The sequence below is a fragment of the Cryptomeria japonica genome, chromosome 7 (genome assembly GCF_030272615.1).
Source record: "Cryptomeria japonica chromosome 7, Sugi_1.0, whole genome shotgun sequence".
Taxonomy (NCBI): domain Eukaryota; kingdom Viridiplantae; phylum Streptophyta; class Pinopsida; order Cupressales; family Cupressaceae; genus Cryptomeria; species Cryptomeria japonica.
Window position 1 is genome coordinate 113038016 of NC_081411.1, and position 25220 is coordinate 113063235.

General features: G+C 32.0%; 1 protein-coding gene across 1 annotated transcript in view; it reads right to left on the reverse strand.

The window, feature by feature from the left end:
- Window positions 1-3079: 3079 nt before the first annotated feature.
- The window catches only part of LOC131856492 (cysteine-rich receptor-like protein kinase 2), a 55792-nt gene continuing 33651 nt past the window's right edge, over window positions 3080-25220 (reverse strand). Inside the window, exons 2-10 of the mRNA XM_059208286.1 lie at window positions 14504-14649; window positions 14213-14349; window positions 5050-5906; window positions 4583-4756; window positions 4327-4457; window positions 4039-4243; window positions 3704-3935; window positions 3452-3602; window positions 3080-3319 (exon numbers count right to left, since the gene is read on the reverse strand). Of these exons, the coding sequence (XP_059064269.1) occupies window positions 3080-3319; window positions 3452-3602; window positions 3704-3935; window positions 4039-4243; window positions 4327-4457; window positions 4583-4756; window positions 5050-5906; window positions 14213-14349; window positions 14504-14649 (2273 nt within the window). The remainder of the gene's footprint in view (window positions 3320-3451; window positions 3603-3703; window positions 3936-4038; window positions 4244-4326; window positions 4458-4582; window positions 4757-5049; window positions 5907-14212; window positions 14350-14503; window positions 14650-25220) is intronic.

The window sequence follows — 25220 nt, forward strand, 5'->3', positions numbered from 1 at the left end:
TTCTATTTGGTGGAATAAGCTAATAAAGTTCCAGGAGCAGCCTCTTGTTACCCATTCCCTATTACATAGCAAGCTTTTATTCAAAAAAGGTATTAGGGAATTCAGGGATATATGGGACTTTAAATCATTAACTTGGAAAAATGACATTCAACTCAAGAATTATTTTAAATTGTCCCAAACTCTTTTAAATGATATTCATAAGTCTCAAGAATGTGTTCCTTTGTATCTTCAACTAAAGCTTTGCACTCCCATGTTGCGCAATTTCTTTAAATATTGGAGGTGGTGCCCGAGCTTCAATATAGATAATTTCCCTCTCAAACTAATTTACCTCAAAATCCTCCCTCCTCTTCAAATTAAATCTAGAGTTAACTTGAAATGGAGATTGAATTGGTCGAAATCTACGTGGTGCAGTTTGAGAAAGCATGTATGGAAATCCAAAGTTGAGGCCAAATATCAATTTTTAGAATGGTGGATTTTACATTATAAAATTCTTCTGAGAGAATGTCTCACTTTCCTTCCCAATCACTCAACCAAATGTCCCCGTTGTCTTAAGCTAAAAACTATAAAAGATGCCTTTTGGACTTGTAAGCATACGCAGTAAATTTGGCAAGTGGTTGTGACTCTTATTCTATCCATTTTCATCAACAAATTAAAATGGAAATCAACTCTTTTGGGGCTGCACTTTTATCACAATACTATTTTTGAATCTTTTCGGCAATGTATCTGTCTTTACATTTGGCTACTCCGATGCAAAGCTATCTTTTCTAGTGGTTTTCCTCCAACAGAAGTGATTATGCATGGTTTATTCTCTAATATTATTTTGCAATAGGCGACTCTTATTAAAGTCTTGAAAAAGAAGCTCAAGTTCAACTCTGAAGTATAGTCACAGTTATCTAGAGTGTAATCTCATCTAGTAGCTATAGCTAAAGGCCAAAATGGATCTCTTCTTACAATGTTTAATATCATTATCGATGATCATGTGCTTTGTACTCTTGAAGAACAATAATCCTTTGATCTTATTGTATCTGATTGTTCCTCAATTCTTTAGCTTGCAGCTGTTGTCTTCATGTATTGCTTCCTTGTATTCAACCTAGTCTATCTCTTTAAGGCCTTTTAGCTTGGTAGGCTTCTTCCAGGTTGTTGATAGCTATCGCATATTCTTTTACTTCTAATAAAATTACGCATTTTTCCAAAAAAAAATAGTATCCTTTTATGGACTTGGAGAAACATTATTTATTCTTTTGAACTTGGTTCTTTATTTTTTAATTAATTTGGATGGCCAAGTTCATGGAATAGAGTTGAAGCTTCTACAAAGATTCTTGTAACTCTTAGAAACTTCTCATAATCTATCATTTTCTATGTAGACTAATTTTATCATGGTTAGAATCCATTGTATTGGAAATCATTTGTGTTTCCTTATTATTATATTTACCTATAAATTAAACCCTCAAGGTAGTAGTTTGTATGAGGAGATGGAAGTACATAGGTACCAAATTGAAGATAGAAGTGTGTTGTACATTCTATCTTAATTATGAATATTAATACCTACTTGATGCTCCATATGTTGGTGGATACTTTTCCCACAAAGATAACTCTACATAAATTGAATATTGTGCTATACTATCTATTGTTTATTGATATTATGATATTTTTCATTTTTTGTCACATATTTGGTATAAAACATGCTCACCAAAATCTCTACGAATTTTGTGTTATTTGTGTAATATTTTTCCTCTTTTCCAATATAATATAAAAATATATGTTTAAGTCGGTTAAGCACCAAAATGTAAGATGATGTCAATTGGCTAAGTTTTTTATTTGAGTATTTGTATTTGCATGTATCAAAATTATGGTTGCAAGGATGACCTCATAGCCATATGTCGAGCAAACAACTAGGTTGAGCCTATATCTAAAAGAATTGAATTATAGATAAGGATTGGATAAATGATTAAAATTAGACAAATAAGTCAACTGAACAAGGATCATAGTGTGCATGTGAGGATAAATACAAGTGATAAGCATAGGACTAGGTGCAAGCAAGACTAAGTATGTAGGCCCAAGAATGCATGAAATGTGTCATTTGCAACTATATAAATGCTCTAAAGCTTCACTCCAAACTAGACATAAAAGTAAATAGAAAATACTTTAAGAATACATTTTTCACCATTATAATATTATAACAATCACATTCAACTATTGCACCTAATAGTAAAATGTTTTAATGATCAACAAAGGTTTACAATACATAAATCCTATATACAATAGATATGACGAGAGGAACATCAACAAAACTTTTATAGAATAAATAATTTTTATATATACATTTATATATCTCACAAAAAACTAATATGATTTTAAATTATCTTATTAAAAATTAAAAAAATTAACATATATATAAATTTTATATATTGAACTAAATGAAACTGCTGTGAATATTTTTTGTCATTCAAATTGCAATTATAATCATAATTATTATAAATTTATAACATCTATCTTAGATTGATTCATAAATACTATTAAAAATATGTATAATCTTTATAGAACTGCTTAAACAATATACCATGAATATGAACTACCTACTGAACTACCTACTAAACTACCTGCTAACAGACTTAGTCAAAGATATACATAAACCACCTATACATAAATACATAACCATTACTAAAAAGCTGAATAAAATGGAAAAAAGCAGTCACCAAAGTCAAATTAATTTGACCAAATTAAGCAAAAACAAAAAGAAACAAACCAGCACAAGCTAACATAAAGCAAGTCGCATCAGTTGAAAGTTGGCCTGTGTCTATACAGCACCCAGACTGTACCATTGACCATGTTTTTTAATTATTTCCATTAACATTGACCATGTTTTTTAATTATTTCCAGATTGTACCATTCACCATGTTTTTTAATTAATTAATAATTAAAATATAATGAGTGTTTATTTTCCAATTAGTTATTAAACATAGTCAATAGTACAATATGGGTGCTGGGTAGACGTTGCCTGAAAGTCATGCGCAGAAAACTTGAACTGAGGAATGAGAGGAATGATGACTGAAGGACGTAAGGTATAATCCAATCCGTCTTAAGTGGAGTTGTCGTCAATAGAAGCTGGGCGAATGGGCTGAGGTAAAATCTCTGTATTACTTGTAAGCAGAGACACCACTTTGGACATTAGTGGCCTCATTTCAGGAGCACGTTGCGTGCACAGAAAAGCAATCTGGATTACCTTTAATATCTCTTCTTTATTCACCTCCGCCTCTTCCTCAATTATTTTTCGGTCCACCACGCTAAATGCCTCACTTTTCTTGTATAAATTCCATGCCTGCATATAAATCCAGATCTTCTTTATCAGGTCCTTTACAGTCATGCAATTGAGAGCGAGTTCCATGTAACAATCACTATATTACAACATTCTGAATTAAGATGATCAATAAGTCTTTTATTTGAAGCTTACCCATCCTAAAAGGAACTCCATGTCTGCTGGAAGTGTAGAATCAATATGCTTTCTTCCGCTCACAATTTCCAGAACTAGCATGCCGTAGCTGTACACGTCCACCTTATCTGACAAATGACCGTGAATAGCATATTCTGGTGCTATATACCCCCTGCCACAAATTACAATCCAAATTTGTAGGCAATCGCTACGTTGATGTATTCGATTTTAACAGAGTGAAGCCGGCAGGTAAAGAATGATAACAAAACTTACCTGGTACCACAGGCTCTTGTAGTATGACATGTCTGGTCGTCTGGAAAGTGAGCTGCCAGTCCAAAATCTGCAATTTTCGGCTCAAATTCGTTATCCAGAAGTATGTTGGCAGCTTTGATATCCCTGTGCAAGATTCTAGGACGGCATTCTTCGTTTAAATACGCAAGCCCATGCGCCGTTCCCAAAATGATCTCAAATCGCTTTCTCCAGCTTACTGGTTTCGCCGTATTTGCTGCCAAAGTAAATATGAAACAGAATTTAAGAGACTCCTACAAATTCAACCAAATAAAAGGAAGTGTTTTTTCTCTGTTTTTTCTGGGATGATTTAAACAAACCGAAGAGATGCTTGTCAAGGCTCAAATTTGGGAAGAACTCATAAACCAGTAGCTTCTCTTCTCCTCTTCTGAAACCCGCAAACAAACAGGCAAGATTATGGTGACGAAGTGCACCGACAAGGTCCACTTCTGTACAGAACTCGTCCAACGTGCTCCTGAGGTTAAGCTTTTTCACTGCAACCTCCCGGCCATCGTTGAATTTAGCCTACCACAATTAACATCCAGATCTGATAAAAAAATAGGAGTCAAACGTCTACTTAAGATTAAACAGATTGGTAATCGCCATACCTTATAAACTTGGCCATTTCCTCCTCCACCAATTTTTATATTTGGATCGAAATTGTTAGTTGCAGCTCGAATTGAACCATAGCTAAAGGGATGATCCCAGGAAGTGACTTCCTCGGCAATAAAATATTCCACTGCGAAAACCAATTGCACTTTATACACTTAAATAACAACGTTGATTCTATATTTTAGAATACGAATACTGCTGTAAAGATTTCCTTGAATTTCATCAGTTTATGAGAAAATAGCAATCCTTTACCTGCTTCATCACGCCGGCTGCGGCCGGGAGCGACTCCAGTGTCTAAATTTCGAAATGAATGCCTGGACTTAAACAACAGCCATAATACAGCAAGGAGAGCCGCCCCCCCCAATGTTCCGACCAAGATGAGCACAATCTTCGAAGGAATTGCTGTAGAAACAATAATATCCAAACCTTACATAACATTTGACAGAATTAATAACAAATCATACAGCTTTGTAGACTTAAATTGTGCGGAGATGTAATTGTATAGCTTAAGTATTGCCTACACTTGCATGGTAGAAAGTGGACTGCAAATCGGAAAAAGTAATAATCTTTTTACTCAAATGTTACTTATGTTACTATAAGAAAAGTTAAAGCATATAAACTAGAAAACCAGTTTATACAGATATTAAACTTTCAGTGCAAAATTGAGAATCCCACAAAAGTTTTAAATAACAACTGAATACAAACTTGCAATGACTTACAGGAAGAAGAGTTGGTGGGTAAAAAGGCAATGGTGGAGTAGCGCAAATAACAGCCGGCTTCGAGAGCCCTTCCATCTTGCAAGTGTAGTGATAGGCACCCTCGTATGAGCCGAGCAGCGTGCTGCAGACAAAGGTCACAGCTACTGGTATTAAGCGTCCGCCTGCACATAGCCAGTCCATAAACGGCCGTCGGTAATCCATCGGCACTCATGTCATCAGTGGCAAAACCCCCGTTTTTGAGAGCCTTGGATCTGAGGTCAGCTAGCAACCTCAATACGATTTCATTAAAAAGTTTAGGGCTTGAGGAGGCGTCAGAGATGCACACGTTGGAGTAGCCGGCATCCAGTGCTTGATCAAAGAAACTGAAATTCTCATAACGCAAAAAACAACCGTCGAAAGCCATACGTGCCCCAGTGTGGACAGGACAGTACGTAACAATATGATTTTGTGCAGCCGCATAGCACGTACTGCAGTCCTTCTTTGACAGGTCGTTTCTGCATTGGGCAAGTCCATAGACACCATCTATGCCGTTCCCATTTGAAGCCGTAGCGAACCCTGTTGAAGAAATGTTTTCGGCTAGCAACGAGGAAACGATGTTTAGGTTTTCCTTGAAAGAGGTGGCATTTGCATATGTAATCAAACTACAGCTATAAACAGCCTGTGTAATATAGGGATCGGCTACTAAAAGTAGAACAAAATTGGGCATGGCAGAAATAAAGAGTGCACACAAGGCAAGCCATGAGGGGCTGGCTCTTGGCATGACGAAGGTGCGCAGATTAAATTTTACACAGGTTGCAGACGAATCCTCTGTTCTATAAATATGAACGCACGCCGTTCTTTTCACAAGTACAAGGAAACTGAGGTGAAATTATAAACTATTTTAAGATTAGTTTGATAACTTCATTTGATCTGCCTTAAACGGTCAAATGAATAATAAACTTGGCCATATAAAGAAATAAACATCATTCGTAAGTCTTCGCATTAGGAAGGAAAAACCAAATTGGGCCCGCCCCGGAAGAAGCAAACTATTCAACCGGCATCAGCACCGGAACCATTTGACTTTTATGTGGTCGAAAATGAATGCGCTATTTGGAGGAAGGGGGCCCCATAAACCCTTGGAAAGGAATAGGCAGTCTCTTGGGACCCGTAGTAACTAATTCTAGAAGCGGCAACACCAAGAATAGTAGGATTTGTTCCGGCAAAAATAGTTAGATTATAACCACTTCCGGGAGCGGATCAGTTTCAAACTTTCTGCACTGCTTGAGCACCCGGAGGGAAGGAAGAGATGAGATGTGAGCAGATCAGTTTCAATGAAGGAGGAATAGATACGGCACTTGGAATGAGATAACGAGAGCGATGAATTATAAGGCACCACTTCGCCATAAAAAATGTTGGGGATATCCAATTCCTGGAAAACGTGTGAACGAAATCGAAGCGTATGCTTTCGCCGCCGGTTGACCATTATATTTTTCCAGTTCACCGACACCGATTTGACTGCCTCGTATGTGGTGCACAACTGTAATTTCAGAATAAAGGAGAACTATCATCTACTGTTTCTCTTTGAGCGCCCAGAATGTGATGTGATTGATGTTCGTTACGTAACTTGTAAATAATCATTTTCTTAATTGTGTTTTCTATTTTAATTTATTGAATGTATAAATGGATTTTAAAAAGAAATTATGATTAGTATATCAATTTTTTTAAAAAAATAGTATTCATAAATATAAACAAATAACAATATTTACTATTTAAAACAATTAAGATAAATATAAAGATCATATTGCGTTGATCAATTAATGAAACATTGAAGCCATATCTAAAAGATAGATATACACATTGATTAAGTTAACCAATCAATTATTATTCATTCCATTTACCATATGTGAGAAGTAAAGAATTGAAAAACACTATAGAAATTACACGTGAACACCAAGAATTGAAAAACACTATAGAAATTACACATGAACACCAAGATTGGAAAACCTAATGAGGGAAAAACAATGGTGAGAACTATCCCACAAGTTGAAAAATGGGTTACAATGTTTTGGGCTCAAGTCCAAGAAGCTCACTATCCCTAAAGCCCTAAAGTGGACTTGCAAGATTGAAGCACACAACCTCAACACAAGATACAGAAAAGACTTGCGAACTCTAAAGATCACTTCTTTAGGGCATGACACATTATAATTGAAAGAGAAACATTAATATGATTGAACTATAGGAAACCACATCCATTTTAAAAAGAAATTACAGTAAAATTCATATTAATCTTCTACTTATGATTAGATGAAATATTCTCTAAAACAAATTGATTGATACTCGTACAAAATAATTTTAAATTGGTAGATATATTTATAATATTTATACAGATGAAAATAGTAAATTAAGTAATTTAGTCAACATAATTCAATCGTAAAAGTCTCAAGTTAAATTTTAATTAATACTATAGTATACTTTTACGATTTAGAGAGCCAATATATATTATGATAACAATCATATTATGAAATATGACTTTCCTAAAATATATATATTCTCTACACTATCAATATATAGATTTTATGGATAACTATAATATATGAATGAAATTTATAAGTGCAACTACATTTTATTCATTTATAGTGTTTAGTGCATCCATAGTTTTCAAAATTTGTAAAGTTTCTCATATAATTATTTTATAAACGACACTTCAAAACTACGCCTTTGTAAAAAAACAAAGAAAATAACATTAGAGAAATGTATAGGTGGGCTAGGGATAAGGGTTATAACACTTTTAGTAATTCATTGTTACATGCATAGTCTCATAATAGGCATTAGAGACAAAAATTTAGATAAATATTTGTGTCCACTTCATATGATGATTACAAGTAGTTTTCTATCAACATGGTGACAATCAAATTCAGTTTGACTAAATGAACAAGATTGGGAATTAGTAAAAAAATCCACAAACAAATTTATATCAAAAGATGAACAAAACTATTTTTTGACATCATCAAAATATTTGAAAATGTCCCCTTTTTTTGGTCTATGATGTCTAATCAATTAATCAACTAATTGAGCATACAATGACATATTCAATGAAACAAACTTGATTCCTATACTATAAAATATGCAATTAATTAAAAAATGAAAGTATAGAAGCATTCATTTTTAGAAATGATTGCATCTTAATTTTGATAATTTTATGAAAATAACTCATACACATAAATCCAAACAAAAAATTATGGAAATTTTAAGAGATGTAAAGTTGACAAAAACGATATGTTTGGAGTGAGGTCCTAGCCCAGAAATGCAAACTAAGATCTCAAATCTCCATGGAATATTATTGGAATCACAAGAAAGTTTAGTTATATGCCTAATACGAGACCCAAGCCCTAGGATTTATGTTCCTTTGTTTCAATGGAATTGATATTGTGAAGTGTGTATGAATGAACTAGGTCAAATCATGAGAAATTTATAAATCTCACCAATAAAAATGAAGTACAAAACATAAAGCTAACACAATAGGATAAGTTTGGAAACAAGATACAAAGAGAAACCTATAAGCACAATCTAGAGCTGAAAATGCCAGACACAATTGGAGGGTACCCAATTACTTTGAAAAAGGGACCAACAATAATGTTTTTAGTGTGTCGAGATCTAAAATATAGGACATAGTCTTGCAATTAGCACATGATGACAGTTAAGTTGCAAGTTTGATAATAAGGTAGTATAAAGCCAAAATAGGTCTAAAATGATCTAGGAAAGAGGACACTAAATTAGGAGCCCTAAAAAGAGTGTGAAATTGTAAATATATATAATTTAGTACACTACATTATGTAGTCACGTAACACTTGGGTTAAACAATGTCAGAGAAACTTACCAAGGTGTAATGACCCTTATCTCTCACAATTTCATTTATCAAATTTTAGAATATTATGTTAATGAAATCTTGGCTAAATCTATTGCTTGCTGAGATCATATTAATAATATTTTTTTTATCTCTAAACAAATTCAAATCTATAAGATGACACTAAATCGTCTTAAATGTCTCTTTGGTTTTGACATCAACTTTCATTTTTAGGATTTCTTGTTTATCATCATGAAGTTGAAGCAAATAGTCATAAGGTAGAGGAAACTATAAACATGTCTTGCCATAAAAACTTATCTCAACTTTATATTCTTCAACAAAGAAATTAGGTAATCTCTAGATTTGTTTCTCAATTGGTTGATTGTACCCTTACTGCATATCTAAATACAAATGTACTCCTTCAATGAGATGCCAAAGTGTTCAACTAGTTTTGGTTTCATTAAAACCTATTTGGCGAACCCTCCCATATTGATGCCATCTATACCAAATCAATAATTTCTACTTTATGCGACCACATCATCTCATGCTTTAGAAACCTTATCGGCTCAACATAATGACCATGGTAAGTATGAAAAGCATTCAATATTATATAAGTGGAATATTACTTGAATATGAAACTCAATACTCTAAATTGCAAAAGAAATATCTTGCTCTTATTTTTGCAATATTGAAGTAGAAACATCATCATTTCCATGATAAAAATCATCTATTCATCAAGTTGAATCCTTGTCAAAATTTATTTTTAAAGGCCAATCTCTCAAGAATATTTGCTATATGGGTAATGTTTCCTTCTAAACTTTATCTTAAATTAATCAATGGACAACGGGGTGTATGTGGTTCTCTTTCATCCCTAGCTACTACCAAATTGGGATGAATAGCCATTGAGGCTTCTCTTAAGAGATCAAGCATTGAATTGGGAATGGTCTAAGAAGTATTTTTTGGAATATTTTTGAGTGCCAACCTTGGTAAGGCCCCTGCTTGACAGGAAGCACTAGGTGCAGGAATATCTAATTCTGTTACATGCATTACAAGGAATGAAAGAAAAAATGCTTTCTTTTCAGAGCATCTAGTTAGGGATCAATATTATTATTATGGGTGGAGGCATAGAAATCATTTCAAATGCCTCTTATTATCCCCATTGATGCTAGAAAGATATCAAATTAGGACACTGAAATCTTGTTGATGGAATGTTAAAGGATGGACATTGGGATGTTTACAACAGGTTTGGCATGCACTTATGTGGGGAATTATGTTCAGTTAAATACGTTGTATCAAGAGAAGGTAAGGCATTTCTCATAGTCTAAATTTAAATAGGAAAAGAAAATATATCTTTACTATGAATTTACTATGAATTTCAAAATTACCAATAAATGTTTGGTGTTGGTCCAAGTATTTTGTACCATGAATAGTAAATTATTTCTAATAACACTTATGGAGGAATTTAGTAATCCCCCTCTCATCTTCTTTTTTCATTTCATACCTCATATGCTGACATGTCTTTGTGTCGTGGATTGTATCTTTGGTTTTTGGGTTCTAGATCATTTTTTGTTGCTTGATCTTGTTTTGGGAGCCTCTTTATTGTTGTAGTGTATGTGATTTTGAATGTTATCTATGCTCAATTTTGATATATGTCTAGTGATACCAATGATGTGTTGGATTGCTTCATGGTGATTTGATTATGTTGTTGCATTGAGATGAATGCTTATTCTTATGCCTAGTTGTGAGAACCGTTGCATGACCAATTTGGATACTTAATTCATTGGTCAGTTACTTTGGCAGGATCTAGACCTATTGTGTTTTGATGATTGAGATAGACTTGTGACATGATATGGTATTATGATAAATATGAAATGTTGATTTGAGTAATGATTAGAATGACATAAATGATGTTTAATAGATTAGTTGATTCAAAGTAATGAGTCATATTTAATGTTATTTTGATTTGAGGAGATATCATGTTATTAACTATGCTATGATGTTAATCCCAATCAGGGAGTATTTATATGCTCATTGATGTAGAGAAATAATATTCATAGTGTTGCTAATACAATTAATTAAATGGAATTATTATTGAGTTAAATTAGTAATAAGAATTAAAAGGGATGATATGGTATTATTTGACTATATGAGAATGCATATGATGTTAAAATACCCTTCAATGATTTGAGTTAATGTGATTATTATATATGTTCTTGAGAAGGTACACTTGGCATGTGAATGTTTTAGTGACAACAAATACATGGGATCAACTCCACCTGGCCCCACAGGTTTGAGCATGCTCACGTTTGAACACAGAACAAGACTAGGGGGGGGATGAATTAGTCTGGATCTCTAACACAACTATATTTATGATCTATTAAGCTTAAAACCTTTGCTAACATATTAATTTACTGAAATTATGGAATCACAAAACACAATCAACTCATGAACACTAGATTTACCTAGAGAACCCAACAAGGGAAAAAATAGGGTGAAAATCAAAATCATAATTTATAGATATAAATGATTACAATAATTAGGCCACAGGCAAAAGAGCTCATTGATCTGATCTTGCAAGCTAAGGCACACAACCTTAGGACAAGTGTATCATAAAAAATGTCATTGATCCAATTTATACCTCATGTTTGGGCTCCCATTTTAGTTGTCCTATCCACATGCCCTCTCTAGGTCCGATTTGACACTATTCTCTAACATTAATGTCATGGACACCCCTTGGTCGATCTCATAGTTATATACCCTCCCCCCTAGCATCTTATTTTGGCTCTATTTGCAGAGGGACCATGGTGTCCTAAAATGCCATGGTCCCTCTCAAAGGGGTTCCAATTTAAAATGGGGCAAGTGCTATATCTCCCTGATGGTTTTTTATCCCTGTGGCTATATATGACCATTGGAGGTCAGCCTAATTGGCTATTTAACTAGGGAATCCTATATAAAGACATCTTATCAATTCATTTAAAGCTAGAAATGATTGAAGTCTCAATACCTAACATTTGTGCATCCATGAAGCATTCATCATTGAGAATTTTCAAAGATCTTCAAGGCTCCATATCCATCATTCAACCATTGTGGAGAAGAGTTACATCAATCTTAATGCAAGAATGTGTGTGTGATTAGGGTTTTTCATATCCATTTGTTTGTCAAGCCATTACATACAAAATTTGTGATTACATTAAAAGAGCATTGCATTATCATCAACAATTGCAAATATGAGGTATATCTATTGAGTATTTATTCCAGTATTTGCATCTTTCCATTCAAGGTTAATTCCTAAACTAGGATTTGAGCTAGCCAAACCCTTATTCCCATAATATTTCCCTTTCCTTCAATGTACAAGAAACATGTACAGAGTTGTACCCAAGAAATCTAGCAGAGTCAATAGTGACAAACATGTTAGCTTTCAACAGTGGGAAGTTCGAAGGACCATGGCGAATTGATACTACCTATTCCGGGAAAATCAAGTCGAACTTCTGAGCATAGGATCTAGACATCAGTTATTCAATCTTCATAGACTACTTTTAGATTAGTTTGCTAACTTTTGTTTGATCTTCATTACATGGTCAAATGAATAGTAAACTAATCACTTAGCCATTTCTACATTTGATTTTACTTTTATTTTTTGGATCACATTTTTTATTATCATTAGATTATAAAGGTGTGTGAACTAATCACTTAGTTTTTTCTACTTTAACTTTTTGGATCAAATTTTTTAATTATCATCATATTATAAGAGTGCGTGAATGGAAAAAAAGATATACACACAATCAAATAGGAAAATAATTAAGTGATTAAATAATAGATTGTGGAAATTTGATAAAATCAATAGAAAACTATCAAGTTAATCTATTGTTTATGTATATTATATTATGCATAAATATATTTAAAAAAAAATTAATTTCAACGTAGACTTTGATTTATTTTGTTTTTCCTAAGGTAACGTTATTGACTCTTAAGATAAACAGTCAACCGTTTAGTTTGTCACTGCCATACATCCTTAAAAAATCATTCGTGTGATGTTGATTTGGTTAGTCTTTGCATTAAAGAGGAAAAAACAAATTATTAGGTCTACTTCGCCATGGCAACACTTGAACTCTTGTAGTTACTTCATTGAGCAACTTTATTACAACCATTTGAGTGTGGCTCTTAATTTTGATTTTATTTATCTACACCATAGATTTTGAAGGAAGTTTAGTAGAGAATCTAAAGCTTGTTAAATAATGGAATCCACTATGCAAGATATAGATGAATAAGATCTCCAATGTCATTGATTGAAATACATCTAGTGATCAATATTGTTCAAAGATATTTTTAAGCCATGACAACACTTGTAGTTACTTCATTTACTTTAACATTGGAAAATGCCATATACCTAATCTAGATCAAAGTAAAATTGATGCACTAGGATTTTAGACAATGAACGTGACTAACATCAACTGAAACTTTTAGCTATAAGTGCCTTATTGGATTAATTGTCTCATTTCTAGGAGTTGATATTATGGACTAATTGTCACTTTGAGTTTAGATTAATATTTTATTTTGAATGTGCATTGAGCTTACAAGTCTTTAGGTAACCATTTTATGAATACGACTGTCAGATCGAGTTGGATTAGTAGGTTAGCACTAAATTGTAAGCTTGATATGCACAATAATGTTAATATTTTTTGGTTGCCTAGGTTTGCGGGGTACAAAGTGGACTCAAATCAGTTAGTAAAGGTAATAGCCTATCTACTCAAATGTTACCTATGTTTGTATAAGAAAAGTTAAAGCATATAAACTAGAAAACCAGTTCATAAAGATATTGAACTTTAAGTGCAAAATTGAGAATCCCACAAAAGTTTTAAATAACAACTGAATACAAACTTGCAATGACTTACAGAAAGAAGACTGGGTGGGTAAAAAGGCAATGGTGCAGTAGCGCAAATAACAGCCGGCTTCGAAAGCCCTTCCATCTTGCAAGTGTAGTGATAGTCACTCTCGTATGAGCCGGGTAGCGTGCTAGAGACAAAGGTCACAGCTACTGGTATTTAGCGTCCGCCTGAACATAGACAGTCGATAAATGGCCGTCGGCAATCCCTTGGCACTAATTTCATCAGTGGCAAAACCTTCGTTTTCAGAGCCTTGGATTTGACATGCGCTACCAAACTCAGTACGATTTCATTAAAAAGTTTAGGGGTTGAGGAGGCGTCAGAGAGGCACACGTTGGAGTTGCCGGCCTCCATTGATTCTTGTAACGCAAGAAATATCCGTTGAAAACCATAGGTGCCCCAGTGTCGACAGGACAGTACGTAACAATATGATTTTGTGCCGCCGTATAGCACGTACTGCAGTCCTCCTTTGACAGGTCGTTTCTGCATTGCGCAAGTCCATAGACGCCATCTATTCCTTTCCCGGATGAAGCCGTAGCGAAACCTCTTCTGTAAATATGAACGCACGCCGTTCTTTTCACAAGTACAAGGAAACTGAGGTGAAATTATAAACCATTTTTAGATTAGTTTGATAACTTCATTTGATCTGAATTACACGGTCAAATGAATAGTAAACTTGGCCATACAAAGAAATAAACATCATTCTTAAGTCATCGCATTAGAGAGGAAAAACCAAATTATAAGGCACCACTTCGCCATAAAAAATGCTGGGGATATCCAATTCCTGAAAAACGTGTGAACGAAATCGAAGCGTACGCTTTCGCAACGCCGGTTGACCATTATATTTTTCCAGTTCACCGACACCAATTTGACTGCCTCGTATGTGGTGCGCAACTGTAATTTCAGAATAAAGGAGAACTATCATCTACTGTTTCTCTTTGAGCGCCCAGAATGTGATGTGATTGATATTCGTTACCTAACTTGTAAATAATCATTTTCTTAATTGTGTTTTCTATTTTAATGTTATTGAATGTATAAATGGATTTTAAAAAGAAATTACAATTAGTATATCAAATTTTTTTTAAAAATAGTATTCATAAATATAAACAAATAACAATATTTACTATTTAAAACAATTAAGATAAATATAAAGATCATATTGCGTTGATCAATTAATGAAACGTTGAAGCCATATTTAAAAGATAGATATACACATTGATTAAGTTAACCAATCAATTATTATTCATTCCATTTACCATCTGTGAGAAGTAAAGAATTGAAAAACACTATAGAAATTACACGTGAACACCAAGATTGGAAAACCTAATGAGGGAAAAACAATGGTGAGAACTATCCCACAAGTTGAAAAATGGGTTACAATGTTTTGGGCTCAAGTCCAAGAAGCTCACTATCCCTAAAGTGGACTTGCAAGATTGAAGCACACAACCTCAACACAAGATACAAAAAAGACTTGCGAACTCTAAAGATCACTTCTTTAGAGCATGATACATTATAATTGAAAGAGAAACATTAATATGATTGAACTATAGGAAACCACATCCATTTTAAAAAGAAATTACAATAAAATTTATATTAATCTTCTACTTATTATTAGATGAAATATTTTCTAAAACAAATTGATTGATACTCGTACAAAATAATTTTAAATTGGTAGATATATTTATAATATTTATACAGATGAAAATAGTAAATTAAGTAATTTAGTCAACATAATTCAATCATAAAAGTCTCAAGTTAAATTTTAATTAATACTGTAGTATACTTTTACAATTTAGAGAGCCAATATATATTATGATAACAATCATATTATGAAATATGACATTCTTAAAATATATATATTCTCTACACTATCAATATATAGATTTTATGGATAAATAAAATAAAATATATGAACGAAATTTATAAGTGCAACTACATTTTATTCATTTATAGTGTTTAGTGCATCCATATTTTTCAAAATTTGTAAAGTTTCTCATATAATTATTTTATAAATGACACTTCAAAAATACGCCTTTGTAAAAAAACAAAGCAAATACCATTAGAGAAATGTATAGGTGGGCTAGGGATAAGGGTTATAAAACTTCTAGTAATTCATTGTTACATGCATAGCCTCATAATAGGCATTTGAAACAAAAATTTTGATAAATATTTGTGTTCACTTCATATGATGATTGGAAGTAGTTTTCTATCAATATGGTGACAATCAAATTCAGTTTGACCAAATGAACAAGATTGGGAATTAGTAACAAAATCCACAAACAAATTTCTATCAAAAGATGAACAAAACTATTTTTGACATTTTCAAATATCTATTTTTTGACATCATCAAAATATTTGAAAATGTCCCCTTTTTTGTCTATGATGTCTAATCAATTAATCAACTAATTGTGCATAGAAGGAGATATTCAATGAAACAAACTTGATTCCTACGCTATAATTTATGTAATTAATTAAACAATGAAAGTAGACAAGCAATCATTTTTAGAAATGATTGCATCTTAATTTTGGAAATTTTATGAAAATAACTCATACACAAAAATCCAAACAAAAATTATGGAAATTTTAAGAGATGTAAAGTTCACAAAAACGACATGTTTGGAATGAGATCCTAGCCTAGAAATGTAAACTAAGATCTCAAATCTCCATGGAATATTATTGGAATCACACAAAAGATTAGGTATAGGCCTAATACGAGAGCCAAACACTAGGATTTATGTTCCTCTGTTTCAATAAAATTTATATTGTGAAGTGCATATGGTCAAATCATGAGAAATTTACAAATTTGACTAATAACAATGAAGTACAAAACAATACAAAGAGAAACCTATAAGCATAATCTAGAGCTAAAATCGTCACAATTGGAGGGTACCTTAGTGTCAAGGTGTCAATGTCAATAGTAGGTTCCACATTTTGACTCAGGAGGTTCTATCGGTCCATCTCTCTCAAATTCAGCCAAAAATATTGAACACGGCTCCAGATGGAACCCTGACCTAGGTGTTTTTGCCTATTAAAATTCTGATATCATTTGTCACCTCCTACCATACACTCTTGTATCCACTTCTCCCATTAAATTTGAACGTAGACTTCGCTTTATTTTGGTTTTACTGAGGTAACGTTATTGACTCGTAAGATAAAATGGCCAAGCGTTTAATTTTTCTCACTCTCAAACATCCTTAAAACACGATGCTGAATTAGTTTCTTCGCATTAAACAGGAAACGACAAATTTTTAGGTACTATTTCGCCATCAAAAATGTTTGGGGATAAACGTGTGAATGAAGTGGAAGGGTACGCTTTCACCACGTTGGTCGCCATGTTAGTTAACTATTATATTTTTCTAGTTCACCTACACCAATTTGACTGCCTCATTTAATGCATGCATAGTTTTCAAAATTTGTAAAGTTTTTCATATAATTATTTTATAAAAAGGTACTTCAAAAATATGATTTAAAAAAAAACAAAGCAAATACCATTAGAGAAATGTATAGGCGGGTTAGGGATAAGGGTTATAAAACTTCTAGTAATTCATTGTTACATGCATAGTCCCATAACAGGAAACAAAAATTTAAATCGATGTTTGTGTCCATGTCGTATGATGATTGAAAATAGTTTTTTTATCAATATGGTGACAATCAAATTCAAATAGACCAAATGAACAGTACAATACAATGTACTCTCGTTTAAGAATCTCCACACATTTGGTCTATATGCATTCAGAGTATATCCCGACAATTTTCACTCCTTTCAATTACATATGGAGAATTCTGAGGAAAGAAGGCACCGAAGTAGTAGTCAAGAGAGACCCACTAAGCCATTTTTCCTAAGTCTGGGAAACTTATTACTTTACAGTGAAGTGAGCTTTTTGTTTCTGCTAAAACCTATCAGATTTTACTTTTAACTATCAAATTGTTCATGTATATTATATTATGCATATATATTTAAAAATAAATAAATTTGAATGTACACTTTGATTTATTTTATTTTTTCTTTGAGGTACTGTTATAGACTCTTAAGATAAATAGCTGTCATACATTCTAAAAAAATCATTCGTATGATGCTGAATTAAAGAGGAAAAGACAAATTATTAGGTACTACTTCACCTTTATTAGGTACTACTTCACCATCAAAAATGTTGGGGATATTATATTTTTTCAGTTCCCCTACACCAATTTGACTACCTCGTATGTCGTGCACAACATTAATTTCAGGATAAGGGTAACGTCATCTACGCTCACTCTTTGAGCGCTAAGAATGTGATGTCAGGTTAGTTACCTAACTCGGAAATAATCATTTTTCTAATTGTGTTTTCTATTTTAATGTTATGGAAAGTATAAATGGATTTTAAAAAGAAATTACAATAAATTTTATATCAATCTTCTACTTATGATTAGATGAAATACTCTCTAACACAAATTAACTAATATTCATAGAGAATATTTTTAAATTGATAGATATATTTATAATATTTATACAAATGAAAAGAGTAAATTAAGTAACTTAGTTAACACAATTCAATCATAAAAATCCCAAGTTAAATTTTAATAAATATTATAGTATATTTTTACAATTTAGAGAACCAATATATATTATGATAATAATCGTATTATGAAATGTAACATTCCTAAAATATATATTCTCTATAGTATCAATATATATATTTTATGGATAAATATATGAAAGAAATTTATATGCACAACTACATTTTATTCATTTCAAACATTTAGTGCATGCATAGTTTTCAAAATTTGTAAAGTTTCTCATATAATTATTTTATAAAAGGTACTTCAAAAATACACCTTTGTAATAAAACAAATAAAATACCATTAGAGAAATGTATAGGTGGACTAGGAATAAGGGTTATAAAACTTCTAGTAATTCATTGTTACATGCATAGTCTCATAATAGGCATTTGAAACAAAAAACTTCATATGATGATTGCAAGTAGTTTTCTATCAATATGGTGACAATCAAACTAAAATTGACCAAATGAACAACATTCTGAATTACTAACAAAATACACAAACAAGTTTCTATCAAAAGATCAACAAAACAATTTTTTAACATCATCAAAATATTTGAAAATGTCCCCTTTTTTTGTCTATGATGTCTAATCAATTAAGCAACTAACTAAGAATACAATGAGATATTCAATGAAACAAACTTTCTTTGTAGACTATTAAAATTATGCAATTAATTAAACAATGAAAGTATATAAGCAATAATTTTAGAAATGATTGCACCTAAATTTGAAAATTTAATGAAAATAACTCATACATAAAAATCCAAACAAAAAATTATGAAATTTTAGCACATGTAAAGTTCACAAAAAATGATATGTTTGGAATGAGATCCTAGCCCAGAAATGTTAAGTAAGATCTCAAATCTCCATGGAATATTATTGGAATCTCAAGAAAGTTTAGTTATAGGCCTAATACAAGAACTGAACACTGGGATTTATGTTCCTTTGTTTCAATGGAAGTGATATTTTGAAGTGTGTATGAATGAACTAGGTCAAATCATGATAAATTTACAAATTTCACCAATAAAAATGAAGTACAAAACATAAAGGTAACACAATAGGATAAGTTTGTAAACAAGATACAAAGAGAAACCTATAAGAACAATCTAGAGATGAAAACGCTAGACACAATTGGAGGGTACCTTAGTCTCAAAGTGTCAATGATAATAGTAAGTTCCAAATTTTGGCTCAAGAGGATCTATCGGTCCATCTCTCTCAAATTCAGCCAAAATTTTTGAAGACGGGTCCAGATGGAACCCTAATCTAGGTGCTTTTGCCTATTAAAATTATGATATCATTGGTCACCTCCTACCATACACTCTAGTATCCCCTTCTACCATTGGATCTGAAGGTATCAACACACAAATAGGGAAAAAATGCTTATGTTGTTAGGCAATTAGTTGTAAAGAATAGACTGTCAAATAGTCAATGGGATATATATGCCTTTGATTCAACATTTTAAGTCTTCTTATGAGATGAGGATATTTTATATGGGAATAAATCTTAGCTCCAAATTAAGATTAATTGAATTCATACAAAAATGTAATTTAGGATTAAATCCAAATTCAAGGTGGTCTTAGAATCACTCCCCCAGGTCACCCAAGATTAATTTTTAATTCACAAGTTGTACACATTACCCAATAATAGATTGTCTACTATCTAAATTTACTATAGAACAATGGATATGAAGGTAAATAACATCCTCAACAAGGACAAAGAAACTCAAAAGTACAAACCATATATATTCATCCTAGAGAATGCTATGTAGGAGATGAGTTGTCACGTCATCTCTCTACTATAATAGATAATTTCATCCCCATTTTATGAAAATGGTAAGACATTGCACGAAGAAAAATTTGTAGCATTAATCAAGAATAAGAAGACTTAGACCAAACATCATTATAGAGATAGTATGAAATGGTTTTCTATATATTAACATAGCTTTAAGTCAAATCAAGGCTATGATTGAATACATATAGTATAACATAAGAACCATCTAGCTAAACAATGAATTCAAGGATTTGAAAGAGAAGGATATATTATTCAAGCTATCATTTTAGAATTTTCGGCTTTATATTTCTCTTTCTTTTTCTGGCTAAGATTTTGGCATTTGTGTTCTTCCTTGTAAGAAAGGACACTATGAGGGGTCATCAAAACTATAGATAATTCACTCTCCATTCTCATATCAATCTAGTTTTCTTCTCCCTTATATGCACTCCAATATATGAGATACTCAAATCTTGATTGGTAGATGCGAAGGAAACTGGTGTCTTGATTGTGAGTTCAATTCTTTCCCCAAATAGTAGTAGAAGCATGATATCTTGGAGTTATTTGAATATTGTTCATGGTGTACATTGCATATGATCACTTGTATCTATTGGTTGACTTCGTGGCCTATTGTATTCATTACCATTCATGGTGATTATAGTAGTTAAACCCATATATATCTTGGTTATATATAAAAATATTACCTTCATTTATGAGTGTAAGGTAAGTACTTGTGATACTTTCATATTATTCGAGATGCAATTATTGATCACGTGCTTCCTTATTGTACCTGCTACTTGGTAGTTATAAATTTTATGGACCTCTTATTGGATATAATTTCTATATTCACACTAGTGTAATACTATATCACAAAAGTTAACATGTTTGTTATTAGATGTTGGACTTGTACATTTTGTTAGCCTTAGATGATTTGTTGGTTAATGCTGAAGTAATTTTATAGTTACATTTTGGAAGTTTTTACATTAGACTCATTGAATATATAATTAATTAATCATTTGAACAAATAGACAGCATTATAAATCATGATTATTCTTAAACATCAATCCATTCAATAATCAAATGTTAAGTTTGACCAATAAAATACAACCAATTGTAATATAACTGAATTATAAAATTATTATCATATATTTAAACATTAAACTAAATAAATTTTAAATAAAATGATCAATCATAATTTAATCACTATTTCCTTTCTTTTTGGATTGTCGTCCTCTGATTTTATCCTTACTCGTTGCTACTTGCGAAAAACCCAACCAAAAAAGTTTACCACTTTTTACTAAAAAATGCAACATGGATCTGATGAAAATTTCACTTTCGCACGGTCCCCATTCATACAAGTTTTAATCCTACACGTTCGCTTTATCTTGCCAAATATCTGTATGAGTCTTACCCACTGAACCATACCTACAGTTAGTGTTGGAGATACAATCCCACCCTCATTTAAGAATCTCCATACATTTGGTCTATGCATGCAGAGTATATCCCCACAATCTTCACTCCTTTCAATTACATATGGATAATTCTGAGGAAAGAAGGCACCGAAGTTGTAGTAAAGAGACCCACTAAACCGTTTTTCTTGGGTCTGGGAAACTTATTACTTTACAGTTAAGTGAGCTTTTTGTTTCTGCTAAAACCTATCAGATTAAACTAATAAATTATAGTGTTTACTGAAATGGTCTTCTTTTTTAGGACAGTAAAACTTTGTTTTCTAGGGGGCCAAGATTCACTCTGAAATGGGTTATTATATTGGTATTTCATTTGTAAAACCAATATAATAACCCATATTTAAGTCAAGTCAAGTCATCCTTTACACTGTTGTTTGCTCTTTACTCGACTTTGACTAAGCTGGGTCGTTAATAAACTGATGAAAAGCCACATTTGGTATCTTTTCTGGTCTGGAACGAGCAGGGATGGTAGTGATGGAAGAAATTTCAAATTAATTACATAGATTCAAAGAGACAAGCAATGAACTCTACTTACATGGCCTCAAAGAGATTGAGCAATGAACTCTTAAGTTCATGAACTACCCGCTTCTACACAATTTGAAGAGCCTATTCCAAGTTTGGAAATAAGGAGATGGTTGCATTTTAAGACCCACCTTGAGTTTAGAAAGGACAAGGCCTTTCTGTGAGATTGAAAGTATTAACTGTAATGTCCACTTTATAAAAATTTTCAATCGAAAGTTTTATTAGCTCATTTTCTATATTCAATTGGTTAAGGTCGGAAAAATAAGAAATAATTGATTTGATATTTAATTGTTGAAGACATCAAATTTTGAAAATTCCATGTTAGGTAGTTGTGTATCAATTTCATAAATTAATGAAGGAAAAAATGTTTAAGTGTCAGTAGATTCTGATTTTCACAAGTTTGCAAACTCTTATAAAGTGTGACAAGGTTTGTGTGTTCACTAGTTCATTGGAAGTGCAAAAGTACCACAAGGTTTGCAATATGGTTGGAAGTTTGAAAATATGATAAGGTTCACATGAATTTTTCAAATGTATGAAAGTGTGACAAGCTTTATAAACTCAATAATTCATTAAAAGTTTGAAAGTGTAGCAAGATTCACAAATTTACCAATCCACTGAAAGGGCAACAAATTTCGTACAAGAGGTTCAATGTTCAAACATAGAAGAAGAACTTAAAGAAAAGTGTGATAAGTTAGAAACGGCCCAAATATTTGACTTGCATAGTAAAGGGCACATTTAAATTTTGATTAAGAAAGGGGGAGCTAAAGTGCTTGCATGCCACAACTAGTCTTGGCTGCACCTACCCTGGTACATATCACTGTTTCTTTTGGCAAGAATTAATGTGGTTGATGAATCATTAGATACCTATGGCCATTATATGAATTGAGCTAGTTATTTGGGTAGGATTCATTAGCAACCATATAGTTTGGTTATTTGAAGAGTGTACTCATTGTAGGATCTAAATTTCATTCTACATTAAGAAACTCTTCTCGAAAATTATTTTTAGCACTTGTGTTCAAAAAGTAAAATCTAAGGACAAAAACCCTTTGATTTTGAAGATAGGATGAAATTCCTTTGGCCTCTATATGATGATCTCACTTAAAGGTTTTGATTGAGCTTGTATAGTTGAAATTTTCACTTGTTCCTAGTTTTTGCTATTTGTAATTTTTGTTGTGGAAATAGGCATAGTAGTTGTAAATTGATATTGTTAATTTTTATTGTAACGGTTATTTTTTCTACTTTTGTATTGTATTTGGGTCTACTTTAGATTCCATTAAAATAAGAAAATCTTAAAAATTATCCTTTTTCCTTGGCTCTATTTGTTAAGATTAGGTTGTCAATGTTGTGTAAATTGCAAAGAGTGTTTGGTTTTTGCAAAGATCTTGTTAAAATATTCACATATGAAAGTTAGATTTGAACAAATTTTTATCATGGGCTCATTATAGTGGTATAAGTGTAGACACCTAAATTTGATCAAATTTATTTCTCTTATTCCTCAATTTACCATCATTTTCATAATTAAATAATTTATAATTATTTGATTAATTAACCTTTATTCTTTTAATTTTATAGTTGAATTGATTCAATTGATTTACCTAATTGTAGCCCTGAGTGAATGATAAGCTCATTTTAAACAACAAATTATAGAGCTATAAAAGTAGATGGTTCTCAGGTGTATGGTAATGGTGTGTCATATTTTACCATTTCAAATATAATCCCACTGCATTGAACATTACTAAGAACAAATAACTTAGATATCTTCATCTCATACCCATAGAAGAATGAAAAATAAAACTCTTTTACATTCAACTTCCATATTCTGTAAACACAATGAAGATACACGGACTGAGATAATTTAAACTAGAAAACAAAGGAATTAATAAAAGCAAAAGATATTTATCAAATTTAAAGATCATTTCCAGCCATTCTTGACAAAATAAATATTTCCAGACCCCATTACAGAGTCAAAATGTAATTAATCTTTCTATCAACAACATAAACACTAATTCAGTGGTCACTAAATAATTATCGCATTACAGTAATGAGACCCACATTTGAATTCTTAATAATCCAAAATACAAACACAATGTCAATAGAAATTATCTGAGAACATATTTAATCGGCTCCTTGAATAGAAGTAATCAATTGAAATATTATCTCAACAAATGTATAATGAAAACCCTGCAAATGTTTCGATTCATATTTTGAAAATACTAGTTTATATTTTGAAGACATTAATATTACTATCTAAATTTCTAAAACCCCAACATAGACAATGCATCATTGCCATCCTCCTTGTGGAATTAAAACTGGAACACCACACAATGAGCGAAAGAAAGAATAAAAAGAAAAGGAAGGAAACTTTGAATTTGATTTTATGTTGACACTTGCATCTTTTCTTTAATCTGATTTGGAATCAGAATATGGAATATTCTATGTTATTTCCCTCATCCTTTCATCTTCTTCCATTTGCCTTTGCCTGAAATCTACATTCTCTTTTATTTTGTTGGCAACCAATTTTTCTCTCAACTTTAGGCTTTGGCCTCTTTCTTAATATATCTTTCATACTCGGTTAAAATATGTTGCACGACTTTACCGTCACTTAATAAAATAATCATTTTTTACTGGTAAAATCATTCACTTGTGTGGGAGAACCCGTCAAAATTAGTAAATAAAAATCCCCTTCACTTTACTTCACGTATACCTATAATTTGTCTTTTCTCCATTGTTTCATGCTTTCGGTGAATGCATTCTCACTATGGGTGAAAAATGTATTATTGCTACCCTATGTTTGTGTGGATAAAACAATTTCAGTGTAATTCTTTATGTAAAATTATTTCATTTTTGTATGGAATATTTACCTTGCAGCATACTTCCCCCCTAAATATTAAAACACTTGCGCGATAATTTTACTGACGCACATCGTTTGCAACTGATACTTTGTCCTTTTCTTGTGAAACAAATCTTCATCTGGTAAAAAATACTATTCGTTGCACTTTAGCCTTGGATGAAAAAAAAAATCCCGCTTCGAGTGTAAATCCCTTGTAAGTGATCCTTTTACCTTATTTGCCTTATGTTCGCTTGTGAAAGAAATGTCACCTTCTAATGAAACATAATATTATTGCATCAAAAAGCTCATTACAAGGCAGATTAGAGACTTGGGTTTTTTTGA